This window comes from Mus musculus, chromosome Y (assembly GCF_000001635.26).
Source record: "Mus musculus strain C57BL/6J chromosome Y, GRCm38.p6 C57BL/6J".
NCBI lineage: Eukaryota > Metazoa > Chordata > Mammalia > Rodentia > Muridae > Mus > Mus musculus.
The window spans coordinates 69,092,380-69,107,645 of NC_000087.7; the positions used below are offsets into that span (position 1 = coordinate 69,092,380).

At 38.2% G+C, this 15,266-nt stretch overlaps 1 protein-coding gene across 1 annotated transcript; it reads left to right on the forward strand.

Moving 5' to 3' along the window:
- Positions 1-427: 427 nt before the first annotated feature.
- Positions 428-1,111, forward strand: Gm21151 (predicted gene, 21151). The gene has a single exon (XM_017318809.1). The coding sequence runs from the start codon at positions 428-430 to the stop codon at positions 1,109-1,111; it is 684 nt and encodes a 227-aa protein (XP_017174298.1).
- Positions 1,112-15,266: the final 14,155 nt, after the last annotated feature.

Genomic DNA, 15,266 nt, shown 5'->3' on the forward strand with positions numbered 1-15,266 from the left:
CTGGCTTCCCTGGAACTCACTTTGTAGACCAGGCTGGTCTCTAATTTAGAAATCTGCCTGTCCTTGCCTTCTGAGTTCTGAGATTAAATGCGTGTACCACCATGGCTAACTTATTAACTTCTTATTTTTATAAAATTAATTTTAGGAGCTCAAATCTGTTTAGCATAGTCTTCTTCACATGCTCAGAAGTTCTCATAGAGAAGAGTCTTGGTCCAGCATTCACTCCCAACCCATAACCATTGCCCATCAGGAATTCATATATATGACAGAGGCAACAGCATTGTGTCTGGTGTAAACGGGCAAGAATTTCAGTCCCAGGCAATGGGCAAGTATGATATTTGAAGAGAATGGAAGCCACTTAGACAGTGTGATCTAGCACAACAGGTCTACAGCCAGGTAGAAGACAATACCTCTGAAGAGTCTGAGCATGACATCACTCAAGAAGAAGAGTAGGAGGAAGCCTTCTTCCCAGGCCCTGGGGAATATTGTTGGCTGCAGAATTTCTCACGGGTGGAAGGAAGGTAATGAGCCTGTCACCCATTGGAAGGCCATCATTCTAGGTCAACTGCCAACAAACCCTTCTCTTTATTTGGTGAAGTATGACGGAATTGACAGTGTCTACGGACAGGAGCTCCACAGCGATGAGAGGATTTTAAATCTTAAGGTCTTGCCTCACAAAGTAGTTTTTCTTCAGGTGAGGGATGTCCACCTCGCCAGCGCCCTGGTTTGCAGAGAGGTACAACACAAATTTGAGGGGAAAGATGGCTCTGAGGACAACTGGAGTGGGATGGTGCTAGCCCAGGTGCCATTCTTACAGGACTATTTTTACATTTCCTACAAGAAGGATCCGGTCCTCTACGTCTATCAGCTCCTGGATGACTACAAGGAAGGTAACCTCCACATCATTCCAGAGACCCCTCTGGCTGAGGCGAGATCAGGTGATGACAATGACTTCTTAATAGGTTCCTGGGTGCAGTACACCAGAGATGATGGATCCAAAAAGTTCGGAAAGGTTGTTTACAAAGTTCTAGCCAATTCTACTGTGTACTTTATCAAATTTCTTGGTGACCTACATATCTATGTCTATACTCTGGTGTCAAATATCACTTAAATTAAAAAAAAATCACAAAGTACAGAAATGTAAACTTATAGGATTGAAAAAAATGTTTATTTTCCTGTGTTGGGTACCTATGGGTCTTTGACAACCTCAGTATCTTTGTCAATAAAATTTGTTTTGTTCTAAAAATTAATACGTGTGACATGGCATGCTTTTAGTGAACACATTGTTGGAAAAGATGGACTATGGTGGAAAGAACATCAAAGCAAGATGAAAGTTGCAACTCAGGCTGTGAACAGTGCATACATCTAATATCACACAGGCTAAAATGGACAGGACTTAGATTCTGTGGTCTGCATAGTGAGCAAGGAATTGGAGATATGACTTAGAGGAGCAGGGATGGCAGCAAAAGATGGATTTTTAGGAAGAAGGGGAGAAAGACAGGACATAGATAGAATCTCTGGAATGAAGTCTGAGGGAGAAACAACAAGTTGGGGGAAAGAGTGATAGATAAAAGGAATGTGGCCTTGTTACACAAAGTGCAACCCAGAAAACTGATCCAAAGAGACTCAGAAATCAGACAAAATCAGGTTTCATTTGAATAATGAAACCAAATGAAACTTGTCTCTCATTTTAAGATTTATTATCTTTATTTATATGGGTGGGTAGTAGCTTGAGAGTATAGGTGACCACAGAGACATGAGTTGTCAGATCCCATGGAGCTGGCATTAAAGCTGATTGTTAACCATTGGATATGAATTCAAGAAAACAAATCCAGTTTTTTTGCGGTACAAAAGTGCTCTTGACAACATGGTCATCTCTCAATTCCCATTAAGATATCTTTTTAAGAAATCCAATATTAACATGCAGAAAAGAGACCAGGAAGAAGTTAAGAAAGATTAAATTGATGGTGACCTTTAAAAACAATAAAGGACACACAAAGGAGTAAAGGACACAGAGGAACAAAAATATTCTAAGATGAAGTTCTCAAAATGTGAAGCAGGAGACCCAGGAAGAATAGAAATTTTCTGCAAGTAGTTAAAATTGGACATATCCACATTAGGTTTATTGGTTTCTTAACAAATAGCCAGCCGATCAGGTCAAATAGTAATTTAAAAGAGAAAATGAGTATACGGTGAGATAATATATGGTGGGGCATGGATCCTGAGTGCTTTCCCTGAGCACTCTTTGACTGGGATGAATCCTGTGATCTTTTGGATGTCTCTGTGGAATGCCCCAGATGACCATCAAAATGTTCCCCATGGCCTGTTCCCCTGGCTCTCCTCCAAACATCTGACTCCCAACATACCTATGTACCATTTCAGCCTGTCTATTCCCTGGAAATTCCAGTCTTAAATTTATGTGTGACCTCATTCTCATAAAACAGTGAAGGTGTACTCAATGCATATGTGCTGACCTCTTTTCTATGCCAGTTCTCATGGGTTTCAAACTCTATGAGGTTGCCCAATATGTTGGTCACTACTCCTGAGTAGCCCCTGTGCTTCATGGGGGTCTTACTGGGTCCCATATGCACTCTGAGTGTTTCTTTTGTTTGTTTGGTTTTATTGTTGTTGTAGTTTTGTTTTTGTTTTTGTTTTCTTTGGTTTTTTTTTGTTTGTTTTTGTTTTTGTATTGTTTTTTTTTTTTTTTTTTTTTTTAGTCAGGCTTGTCATGGACTCAATGATTTGTGTTTTTTCTCTAGAATAAGTTTAAATGCCAAATGACTTGAAAATACTCTCTATTGTTGATTAATTTTGGTATTTAAGAGAGTTTTTGTGCTAGCTGGATGTCTTAATTAGGGTTCCAATGCTGTGAAAAATCACTATGACTAAGGCAACTCATTAGAAACATTTCATTAGGGCTTTTCAACATTTCATTGCAGTTTCAAAGGTTCTGTCCACTATCATCAAGGAAGTAAACATGCAAGTGGCTGGGAATATGTGGTGGTGGAGAGGAAGCTTAGAGTCTTCTGCATGCAGGGATGGTGTCTTCCACACTGAGCAGAGCTTTAAAGCCTCACAGTTATATGCTTCCTCCAAAGAGGCTACACCTACTCCTATAAGGCCACACCTCCTCGTAGTTCAACTACATTCAGAGTGCCATACTGGTTTCATAGAAACTTGACAAGATCTAGAGTCTTGAAAGAGGAGGAGCCTCAGTTGAGAAAATGCCTCTTTAAGATCAAGCTGTAAGGAATTTTCTTAATTGGTGGGAGAGGACCCAGTTCATTGTGGGTGGTGACACCCTTGTGGTTGTAGTCTTGTGCTCCTCATGGAAGCAAGACTTAAGGAGCATGTCAATAAGCATCACCACTCCATGGCCTATGCATGAGCTTCTGGATCCAAGAACCTGTGTTGTTTCAGTTTCTTTCCCAACTACTTTGATGATGAACAGCAATGTGGAATATAAGCTGAATAAAACTTTTGCTATGGAAATAGCTCTTTGGACATGGTATGTCCTTACAACAATAGAAATTTTAAGTAAGACAATTTCTTAGAGAAACAAAATATCTAATAGTACCACTGTCACTTATCCTATAAGGACAAATAATGTGTAGGTGTTTTATTTTAATTTAAAGGTAAGATATTCTCATGTATATAATGACATGCAATTGTTCTAGTTTGCATCTTTCTCACACTGATGAATACTAACATCAAACATAACTTGGGAATATAAGGGTTATTAGCTTACATGTTACAGACTATTACCAAGGAAGGCAAAACAGGAACTTGAAGCATTACCAGGAAAGAGTGCTTATTGCTTGACCCTATCTTAGTCATTGTTCTATTGCTGTGAAGAGACATCATGGATAAAACAACTATTATGAAACAAAGCATTAACTGGGGGCTTGAATACACTTACAGAAGTTTTGTCCAACATCAAGTTAGTGACCGCAGCACTGGAGCAATAGAACTATTGATCCTTAGACAGAGACAGATATTCTGCCATTACATTGGTTTCTTGAAAACTCAAAGACCACCCTTATTGACACTACCACTTACTCCAATGAAGCCACATCTTCTCTCATTCCTTCTAATCCTTAAACACACTGCCAATCCCTGGTGACTAAATATCCATATATATGAATCTATAGGGGATATTCTTATTCAAACCACCAAAAATCATGTGGCTTGATCAAATATTTTATTTTAAATACAGAGTAAAAGCCTCCCTTTTATAAATGACTACTGATGAGCTTACCCACAGTTGCCTACCCTCACATATCGACCATCAAGGAAGAAAATGTCCCATAGACTTACCCAAAAACCAAGTGAATAGAGACAATTCTTCAATTGTTCTCTCTCCTAAGGTGATGCTAGATTGTCAAGTTCGAGATAAAAAAAATCCCAGCACATTAAGGTTTATCCTGCTCCATAACCCACACAAACATTATTCATCCCAATCTCCTCCTTCTGACTAGGTATAGACCCACTTCCCTCCATGGCAGAAGTGAAGGGTAAGTACCTCCAACAGCAAGAATACTCAATAATAGGTGACAAGTAGTGAATATGTCTTATAGCCTCACAACACCTACATTCTAATGTGTGTTACACTTTCTGGGAGACACTCCAATCTGTCCAACTTCCTGCCAAGTCAGCTTTAACCAGAAAAAATTCTCATCAATTAATCCAATGACTTTTAATTGATTTATTTCTCCTGAGGGAATGGAGTGTTACCCCTTCATGGATGTATTGGTGTCTGATTCATAAGTAATAAAACCCACTACTATTAACAGCTAAATCACAGGTGCTATGACAAATAACAACTCACATGAGAAGCATCACATTTAGTTAAGCCTTTTCAGAAGTTTTATTGGAGTTTTATTTATGTACTATATAAATCCATTGATTTATTTATTTTTAAGTGTGTAATTTAATGATTCTAAACACATCTCACCACTGTCATTTTTCACTCATTTTTCTGGTACTTCATATGATATTGAAATCTACTAAAATACAATAGTGAATTCAGAAAAAAGACCAGTGGTGTGGGTAGCAGCAAAGTTCTTGAGTCTCAAAGACAACAGATACCGTGGCTGAATATTCCAACTACAACAACTAGGTAACATTGGTTCTACACTTAGCATGCCGTTTCTAGAAAAAAAAATTAAAGAATTAAGCCATGTTTCCTCTGAACCTGACATGTTACTATCACAAATGAAAGAAGGATCCATGATCACATGAATATGAAAGGGGCATGAAGCAGCAAAATTGTTCAACTTATTGGCAGCTAGTCAGCATTAACACAAGAAGGGACAAAGACAATAAAAAGCTTTAAAGACATGTCCAAATGACCACGTTCATTTACAAGTTTTTTACCCATTCAATGCACATCCATTGATTGATTAACTCATTGATTAAAGCCCTCAGGTTCCAATCACTTTTCAGAGAGCATATTGTACTACCTATGAACATTGTACTGTGGACCAAAGCCTTCATCAAAGACCCATGACTGACATTTCAAAACAATTTAACCACAGAATTCTTTATTTGAAACAAAGTGATAGGATCCATCTATCTCTTCAAGGATATCCGTTTTGTTCAAAAAGAACAAAAATGCAATGCAAGTTCAGGATATTGATCACCTATCCATGCATCTTAAACCCATAGGTTCTAGCCAGAATGTAAGGTCAGAAGTCTAAACATCACCTATACTACAACTAACTCTGAAGATATCTAGCAATCTCCAGTTCCTTTCTGGTACTTACCCACACCAAGTCTGCATTAAGGAATATAGTCTAGTGTGAGATAGTTCCAGCAGTTAATTGCAAAATCCCACTCTGAGTTGAGTTGTATGTAAACTCAGACATCTGTAATATAGACACACATGCATATTCACAAATACTCACAGAAAGAGGCAAGAAGTAGAGGAGCTGAATCTTAGAAATCCTCAAGGAAGAGAATGAAAATCTTGTAAGGCACAGAGGTAAGAGAAAAACTGTGTCTTTCTGCACAAAATCAGGCCATTCTGTCTTCCATCACTGAACGGGATGGCTCACTATCACTTATCACTATCTGATAAGGTATAGACAGTTGATGAAGGATGAATAGTCAGTTTTCATCAAAGGTATTGACTTTGAAGGTGATAGATTGTTCATTCTCTACTGGAAGCCAGATGCCCAAGAGTTTATGGGAAACACAAATGATTTGAATGGGTTGTAACAAAGGGGAGAAGACGAGATATGAAGTTGGCAGGAGGAGTTAGGTGGGAATGGGCCAGGTTTTTTTCTGGGAGGAGTTACTAAAAGAATTGGAAAGTAAATTCCATCAAAATATAGTGTATGAAATTCTCAAGGAATTAAGGAAAGTAGTTCTTAATATACCATGTCTGTACTGAACACACACAGACCACTTATATGTCCATCTTCTAAATAACAAATTCTTATACAGCAGTTTCATTACATTGAGGGCAAAAGTAATCCAGAGGTTATTTAAAATAAAGAAGAATCTGGGGAGATGTCCCAGGGGTAAAGCCAAGTGTTTGGTCAAACATTCACCTACAACACCAGTGCTTAGGAATTGGAGTGGCAGAGACAGAAGGATGACTGTGGCTTCCTGAATGTCAGCCTCACTCCTAGCTCAGCAAGAAACCCTGTCACAAGGGGAAAATTAGGGAGTGAAGTAGCAGAAAACAGTATACCCTTCCCTATCCTCTGCACTTACCTGTATATTTCTGTATGCATACACACATCAATATGATTACTGTATAAAAGAGGTTACTTTGCATAAATTATAGGCAAAAGCAATGTTGTTTTAACCTAGAGACCTGAAGACTTTTATATCATTAGGGTCCTGGAGAAACTCTCCAGATATAGAGGATTGATATATCTTCTTCCTGTGCTAAGGAAACCTCAGTTAAGTGTGTGTGTCAGTGACTTTAAACACCTTTCTTCCTCTAGATTCCTATTTATACCACAGAATGGTCTGTAAATAATGAAAAGATGAAAATAAGACTTTTTCAGGGTGTTGCCTTCTTTTAAAATCATATTTATAATATTTTACTAAATCGATGGGAAATCTTCTGCTCCAAGGAACAATGGATTCAATCCTGTTGACTTTTGTTTTATCCCATTATGAATAGGAATTAATTATACAGCAACATTTCTCACGATTTGAACTAAATCAGGAATAAGGGATATGTTTCCATGAAAATAAGTAATGCCAATATGGTTAATCAAGTAGAAATGTGTGTGTGGGTGTGGGGTGGGGTTAGGATGCCTTTGGATTATTTGAGAATGATGGCTGATCAGAAATATGTTATGCAAATAACCCTAAACTGTGAGAAATGAAAAGTAATGATATAAACTATACTACCAAGTGTCATGGCCACTTATTAGTTGATTTCATTTTCTTTTTCATTCCTTTTTTTTTTTTGAATAAATGTGTGCCACAGATGATCACACGTTCAAATGTGTTAGTTTTCCAGGTGATGGGCTGTTTAGAATGAATTAGAATTTGTTTTATTATTAAAGGAGACTTGTCACAGAGCCTTGAAATATCAAAAACCCATCAGGCTCTCTCTCTCTCTCTCTCTCTCTCTCTCTCTCTCTCTCTCTCTCTCTCTCTCTCTCTCTCTCTCTCTCTCTCTCCCTCTTTCATTACTCTCTGCCATCTCCATCATAAGTTGTTGGCTCTCAACTACTGCTCTACATGTTTTGCCTCTGTGTTGCCATGGTGTCTACCATGATATCCTGGACTTGCCCTCTGGAACTCTAAGACCACAATTAAATGTTTCCTCTTATAAGTTGGTTTGGTCATGATGTCTCTCACAGCAAGAGAACAGTAACCAAGACATACATACTCCTGTTTATTTTTTGAAACATTCTTTATTTCTTTCATTAAAGTTACCTTTAATGAAAGGTCCATTGAACAGTTTTAAGAATAATGTTAATGGGCCCATATAAATAGTGCCAATAGGTGTGGCACTCTCAGGAGGTGTGGAATAGTTTCATGAGGTGTGACATTGGTGGAGTAGTTGGGACACTGATGGAGATGTGTCTTGTTGAGTTGGTGTGATCTTGTTGGAAGAAATGTAACAATTTGGTGGTAGGCTTGGATGTCTGCTGTCCTTAAGCAATCTCCAGTTTGACACAGTCTCCATCTGCTTCCTGTATATCAAGACCTAAAACTCATCTCCTTCTCCAACACTGTGTCTGTCTGAAGGCAACCATGTTTCCAGCCATGAAAATAATGGAGTAAACATCTGAAAAGAAGTTACAAAGTGTTCAAAATTTACTATGATCCTGGTGACACTTCATGTCAATAGAACCCATACTAATACTCACATAAACACTCAAAAACACATTTGATGTTGAGTGGGAACAGACTTTAATGCCCTCTGCCTACTGCCAGGAAGCTATTCATTTCCAAGCAGCTATCAGATGAAGATGTAGAACTCTCAGCTCCAAATGAACCATGCCTGCCTGGATCCTGACATATTCTTAACTTGATGATAATGGACTGAAATTCTGAACCTGTAAGCCAGCCCCAATTAAATGGTTTTCTAATAAAACATGCATTGATAAGTGTGTCTGTTTACAGCAATAAAATCCTAACACACACATGTACATATTCACCTAGATATACTGAGTCACAGACACACACACATGGAAATATTCACACACACACACACACACACACACACACACACACACACACACACACACACACACACACACACACACACAAACACATTCATTTACAGGGACTTTAGATTCAGCCAGTACCCATGCAATTTAATTGGGGTGTCGAATACAGGTGTTTGTGGAACATGACTATTGCTCTTTCTTTTAGGAATTATGTGGACAAAATCTGCACACTCACTTCATTCCTCCTCAACATCAGAAATCTCAATTTAAAGAAAGTGAGATAATGAGAAGTAGTTTTAGATACCTCTTTTTTTTTTTCATTTGAGTAGCTTCGACTTCAAATCACCAAGGAAAAATAAACATAACAGGAAAGAAATTCATATTAAAATGCCCTTGACAAGCTCATAATACATTCTCCATAATGAATATAAACTTTTATTTAGAATTCCCAAGGAAATGAGACTTTTGAAAAATCCTTAATTTCAGATAGGCTTTGGTATTTCATTTCCCTGCAAAGGAAAACCAATGTAAAAAGACAGAATCTAGATTGCATTGTGCACAAGTTGAATCAGAAACATTTGATATTGTGCATTCAGGGACTCACCACATTTTTACAAATATATATATATATATATATTGGGGGGGGTGAAAGGAGACATCTGGAGAACAATAAGACCCTCATTAGCATTTAACATTCCTGAAGTCAAGTAATAACCTCTAACAACATCAATAACAACAACAACAAAAACAACAACAAGAATAGATGTTCATTAGAAAGAATTTTTTTTTAATAACCTTCCATTAGCCTCAGAAAGAGGGGGCATGATCCATCTGCAACACTTTATAGATACTTATTACAATTACCACTAAAGTTTTTAAAATAATATGGATTTTTAAAAATGAAATTGAATTAAAATAGATTTTTTTAGCTGTTAAAAGGGGGAAAATGTGTTCTAGAACGAAATAAAGAGTGTAAGAACTAATTGATTTTTTTAATAAAGAACATCCTTATAACTCATGTGTCAGTAAGTATCAGAATTATAATGCAGTTGATTTTCTCATTGTAGAATAATTTTAATGTGTTTGAATATTTCCAGTTGCAAGAATGGATCTCAGAATTTTCACAAGACAAGAAGTCACCAAGTAGTTTCTCGCTTTTGTTTCAAAAGTCTTCGTTCCTTTTCTGCAGAGTCCCAGACATTCCAGGGAAGGGTTTGAAACATCCAACAACTTCTGAGACCATAACCTCAGAGGGAAGCTACCTTTCTCAGTAAATGGAACTAGGAAAGCTGAAAAGATTCATCCAATCGCTTTAGAACAAAAGTGGCAGCTGGTTCACAGAACAAGGTATCATTTAGCAACTCAGCCAAGAAATAAGAGGATTTGAAATGATAATAACACAGAGTAATAAAAACCACTATGCAATTGTAATTTAATCGCATATATATACTTTGGACAGAGAAAGCAATCAAATCTTGGGATCTCTCTGCTCAGCACAATGAAACTCTGTGTCATGCTGCAGATGTCCCAAGTTTATGGCTCATCACAGATACTGGAAGTCTCTGGGAAACTAGAACTACATCATGTAAGTGCTGTGAGTCCAAAGACATGACTTCATAAATTGTTCAAGTCCTCATCTTGCTTGGAAAAAAAAATCACAAAGCACCAGAAGTAATAAGAAGTTCATGGTATCAATGTCAACAGGTAAGCACTACTAACAAATATCTGTTAAGCATTGGATTGTTACCAACACAAATGAGGAGATGATTTTTAAATTTAAATGCAGTTACATTTTAATAATTCGTAGTAATGTTAAGTGTCCAGTATGAAACTGTGGGTTTAGGGGAAATTGATGAAGTGAGAGAGAATATGGCCAGCAGAAGGTTCTGTGCTCTGTGAAGGCTGACATGGGAGGAGTGAAGGATAATTACCATGCATCCCTGGTTGTTCATCTGGTTGTGTAAATCCACTGACACTACACGGATGGGGGTGAACTAGGGGAAGACAATGGTACCAGATTCTTAGTCTCTGGCATCCCATATAGGGCCTTAAAAAAACATAGACAGTCTAATGTTTTAGAGCTTTATTTTAGACAGCAGTGAGAAAAACAAAGGGTAAAAAGATTGTTAGACTTGCCATGGCCAAAAGGAGAGATGGGGAAGTACATAGAAGGAAGGACAGAAAGCAAGTTAGAGAGTAAGAAAGGTGAACACTTAGAGAAAGAGGTAAAAGTTTACAAAGAGTAAGGATTGTAAAAGTTAGAGAGAGAGAGAGAGAGAGAGGGAGAGAGAGAGAGAGAGAGAGAGAGAGAGGGGGAGAGACTGATGTAGGGCTAAGTAGCCTCTCATATATTGGGCTTGTTATCTTGCTGTTGCTAGGTAACTAGAAGTTATCTAACCCGAAGATCAGAACCTTTGGTCATTTTGTATGTGACTGCTAGCCATTAGCCACTGCTGGGCGGGAGTGCTTGTGGGTTTGGTAACTTTACCAGGAGCCAGGGTTCCAAAAACACTGAGTAAATGCCTTCCTTCCCATGTAGGTGAAAATTACGACCCATTAGGCTTCATCAGGTTTAAGGACTTCAGCATGACTGGAGACCAGGCATTTTGTACATAGCACAATGCCCCAAGCTCAATGATCAAATTTAACTCTAGCCCCTAGATTTTGTGGTTTCTCAGGCAGAACACCAGGAAAGAGTATGTGAGTTTGATACTCTGGACACTCCCACCATAAGAAATCAAGGCATGGAGGTGGGGTGGGGTAAAATGATCTTAGAAGAAATCTGTAAAACAGTGAAAGGACAATTGAAAAGACATATGGAAAAGACCAGTAACAGGGGATGCCTCAGGAGACCATCCTTGTTTTCATAGCTTGGCAAGACAAAATTCAAATGACCAGTAGTACTGGAGGAGAGTCTGTGAATGCATCAGGGAGGGTAGGGTAAGGGTAGGAGGGAGTCAGGGAGAGTGAGATAGAGAAAAATGTAGAAGAAGAAAAAGAAAGTGAAGGAGAAGAATATGGAGAGGAAGAGAGAAGAAGGAAAGGAAGAGGAATGGGTGGAGCAGAACGACAAGGAGAAGGAGAAGGAAGAAGAACAAAAGAAGAGGAAGAGCAAAAAGAAGGAGGAGGACTTGGAGAAGTAGAAAAGGAGAAGGTTAAATAAGGAGGAGAGAAGGAGAGAAGGAGAATAAGAGAAGGAGGAAGAGAAGGAGAAGTCAAAGGCATAGAAGAAGAAGAAGAAGAAGAAGAAGAAGAAGAAGAAGAAGAAGAAGAAGAAGAAGAAGAAGAAGAAGAAGAAGAAGAAGAAGAAGAAGAAGAAGATGAAGAAGAAGAAGAAGAAGAAGAAGAAGAAGAAGAAGAAGAAGAAGAAGAAGAAGAAGAAGAAGAAGAAGAAGAAGAAGAAGAATGAGGAGGAGAATGAGACCAAAGACAATATCAAGAAGAACAAGAAGAACAAGAACAAGAACAAAGAAGGAAGAAGAATAAGGAAGAAGAATAAGGAAGAAGAAGAAGAAGAAGAAGAAGAAGAAGAAGAAGAAGAAGAAGAAGAAGAAGAAGAAGAAGAAGAAGAAGAAGAAGAAGAAGAAGATGAAGAAGAAGAAGAAACAGGAGTAGGAGGAGAAGGCGAAGGAAAAGGAGAAGCAGAAGGAGAAAAGAATAAGGAGGAGAAGGATAAGGCAAAGAAGGAGAAACAATAGAAGGAGAAGGTAAACAAGGAGAAGAAATGAGAAAAGATGAGAGGCATAGATAGACAGACAGAGACAGAAAGACAGAGAAACTTAGACATACAGAGTGAGACATGCACATAAATATTCACACAGAGACACACAAGTAGGCACAGAGACAGAGAAAAATATACATAGAAAGAGAGACATGCACAGAGACATTCACAGAGTTACACACATTCACACAACTTAATTAAGAAGTATTTAGAAAAATATATCTATGAAATCACGAGGATATTAAGTACTAAATTATGTGAGCAATGAGGAGGAATGAGATCCAAAATAAATTTTGCAAGTCCTCCAACATTCTCCATGCTGCCACACAGCTTAAGCTGTGGGAGTATCAGTTATAGGGCTGTAACTTTTGTTTTCTTCATTTATAATTTACTGTGAATCTCCTTTCTCCACCATTCAATATGGTCAGTAGTTTCCATGTGGAAGGACTTTCCAAAGCATGGCATCTAGTGACAAAGAGAAAACAATTTAAAAAAAGAGTCTCTATGCTAGAGCCAACTGTACAAACAATTCGTAGTTATTCTCTAAATGCAGGGCTCAAAGAACACAGAGGCTCCTCTAGCTGCTACACAGATCTTAAGTATGGCCCCACAGCATCACTGGGAACCTATTGACAATTCTCACTCAGGTCATAAAACTATGGAGCATTCCAATTTCTTGAGTTCCAGAAAAAAAGCCATTTGGAAGCTTATCTCCATAAAAGTAAAGATTGCACTGAAATTTATGAAATGTGAGAATAATTTTAAACGTGAAAAATCATTCCACACACACACATTAAAAAAATACATGTAGGCAAAATTGACAGCAATCTATTTGACACAACACCCACCCACACACCCACACACACACAGAGAGAGAGAGAGAGAGAGAGAGAGAGAGAGAGAGAGAGAGAGAGAGAGAGAGAGAGAGAGAGGAAGGGAAGGAGGGAAGGAAGGAAGGAAGGAAGGAGGGGAGAGGGGTATGGGTAGGGGAAGAGGTGGAGAGACAGATGTACACTTACAATAATTATTTTTAAGTTAAGTTGTCAAAACTCCTGACACAATGAATGTACAGGAAGAGATGTATATGGCAAAAACTCACCAGGGAAAGACTGGCATGATAAGGACAGCATAGTAGGAAACAACAAGTTCATCTGTGGCATTAAGAGCCTGAATGGGCCCTTCTCACATTTGGTTGGATTTAGAAGCCAAGATTTAGGTCAGAACTAGCCAGTTCCCTCCTTCTTGCGCCAGTGACCTCCTTCTGCTAGGGCACAGTCACAAAGGTTCCACAACCTTTCTAGAGAGTTTTTCCAGTTTGAGACAACTGAGAATGTGGGAGAAATCCCTCCCGCCCCACAATCTTAATTAAACTAAGCCAGGCAAGTGCAAAACATTTTGAAAACAGTTTAATTTCAATTTTGAAAAGAGAACAGAGAGCTCTACTTTGAAATGGACTAAATTAGTCTTTAGGTTCCATTGTGCACAATAAATGAAATACAATGTAAAAGATTCCGTTTTCTATGTAGCAAATGGGGCTGAAAAGAACACACTTATGGAGATAAAATGCAAAAAAAACTGGGATATATAGTAACAATTCAAACTGACAGTGTGAAAAACAATCTATTTACTTAACTGTCCTGTTGACCACAGTGTCATTCATCATTGTGTTAGGGGATACAATCTAGTGATTAATCATCAGGGTTTGACAGTAAAATCCTTAGGCTCAATACACCAGACATTAGCTGGAAAATGATTTACAAGAATGTAATGCCCTTTGGTGTCTTCTCTGTGAATCTGTTGTATGGATGCCCTGTTGTTGGTTGTTTTAGTTGTTGGTGTTGTTTTAAAATAAAAATATTGATTGCAAAAGCATGTGACAGGTGCCCAATAGGTCTTTGCATCCTCTCTTTCTCCTTCCCATAACTTTTTAATTTTCCCAATCCCCATATTCATTCAAAAATTCAGAAGTTCAAAAAATACAGAAACTCATTTGTCATCTTTACTTTGTCTTTGCATGCTGGTTGCAATCATCTTGTAAGCATTAAAATCAGGCTAACATACTGCGTATGCTCTACAGGGTTTCATTGATGTGAAGAGACATCATGACTCAGGAAAGAAACTCTTATAGGGAATATTTAATTGAGGTTGTCTTACAGTTTCAGAGGGTCAGTACATTTTGATCTTGGTAGGAAGCATGGCAGCATCCAGGTAGAGGAGGTGCTGGGGAAGGAACTGATTGGTCTATATCTTAGTCTGAAGGCAACCAGGTGGAATCTTGTGGCCATAGGTAGCAAAGAAGAGGATCGATTTTTGTCACTGGGTAGAGATTGTGCACTACATAAAAGCAAGCCTACACAATGATGCACTTCCTCAAACAAGCCAACACCTTGTAATAGTGCCACATCCCATGGGCAAAAGATATTCTAATCAACACACTGCATCATAGGAAAGTGGCAGAGAGACATAAAGAAAGATACTGCATGATTGCATTCCTCTAGTCACAGGTGCTACATATCTACATGCTTATATGCACACACATGTGCACACACACACACACACACACACACACACACATATCCTATCTGATATGTATGTCCATCCAAATTTATTTGTCTATTTATTTAATTACTTACTTATTTACTTTGTTTTAAATTTGTTTGTGAAGAACTTTCTACATACATGTAAATGAGTTTGAGCAAATCCATCACTATCTTCTCCTCCTTGAAATGTTCCCCACTTCTCCTGTATCACTCTTATCCTTAAGTCCATGTGCATTTTTATATAGATAGCTGAGTCCATTTAGTCCTGACTACATATGTGTGGGTAGGGACAAATATATACTGGAACACGGGCAACCTTTCACTAGCCAAATCCATGAAGAAAACTGGCCCTCTCACCTG

Excerpts from the sequence above, each read along its gene's own strand:
- Gm21151 (XM_017318809.1), top strand. The coding sequence starts at position 428 with ATGACATCACTCAAGAAGAAGAGTAGGAGGAAGCCTTCTTCCCAGGCC.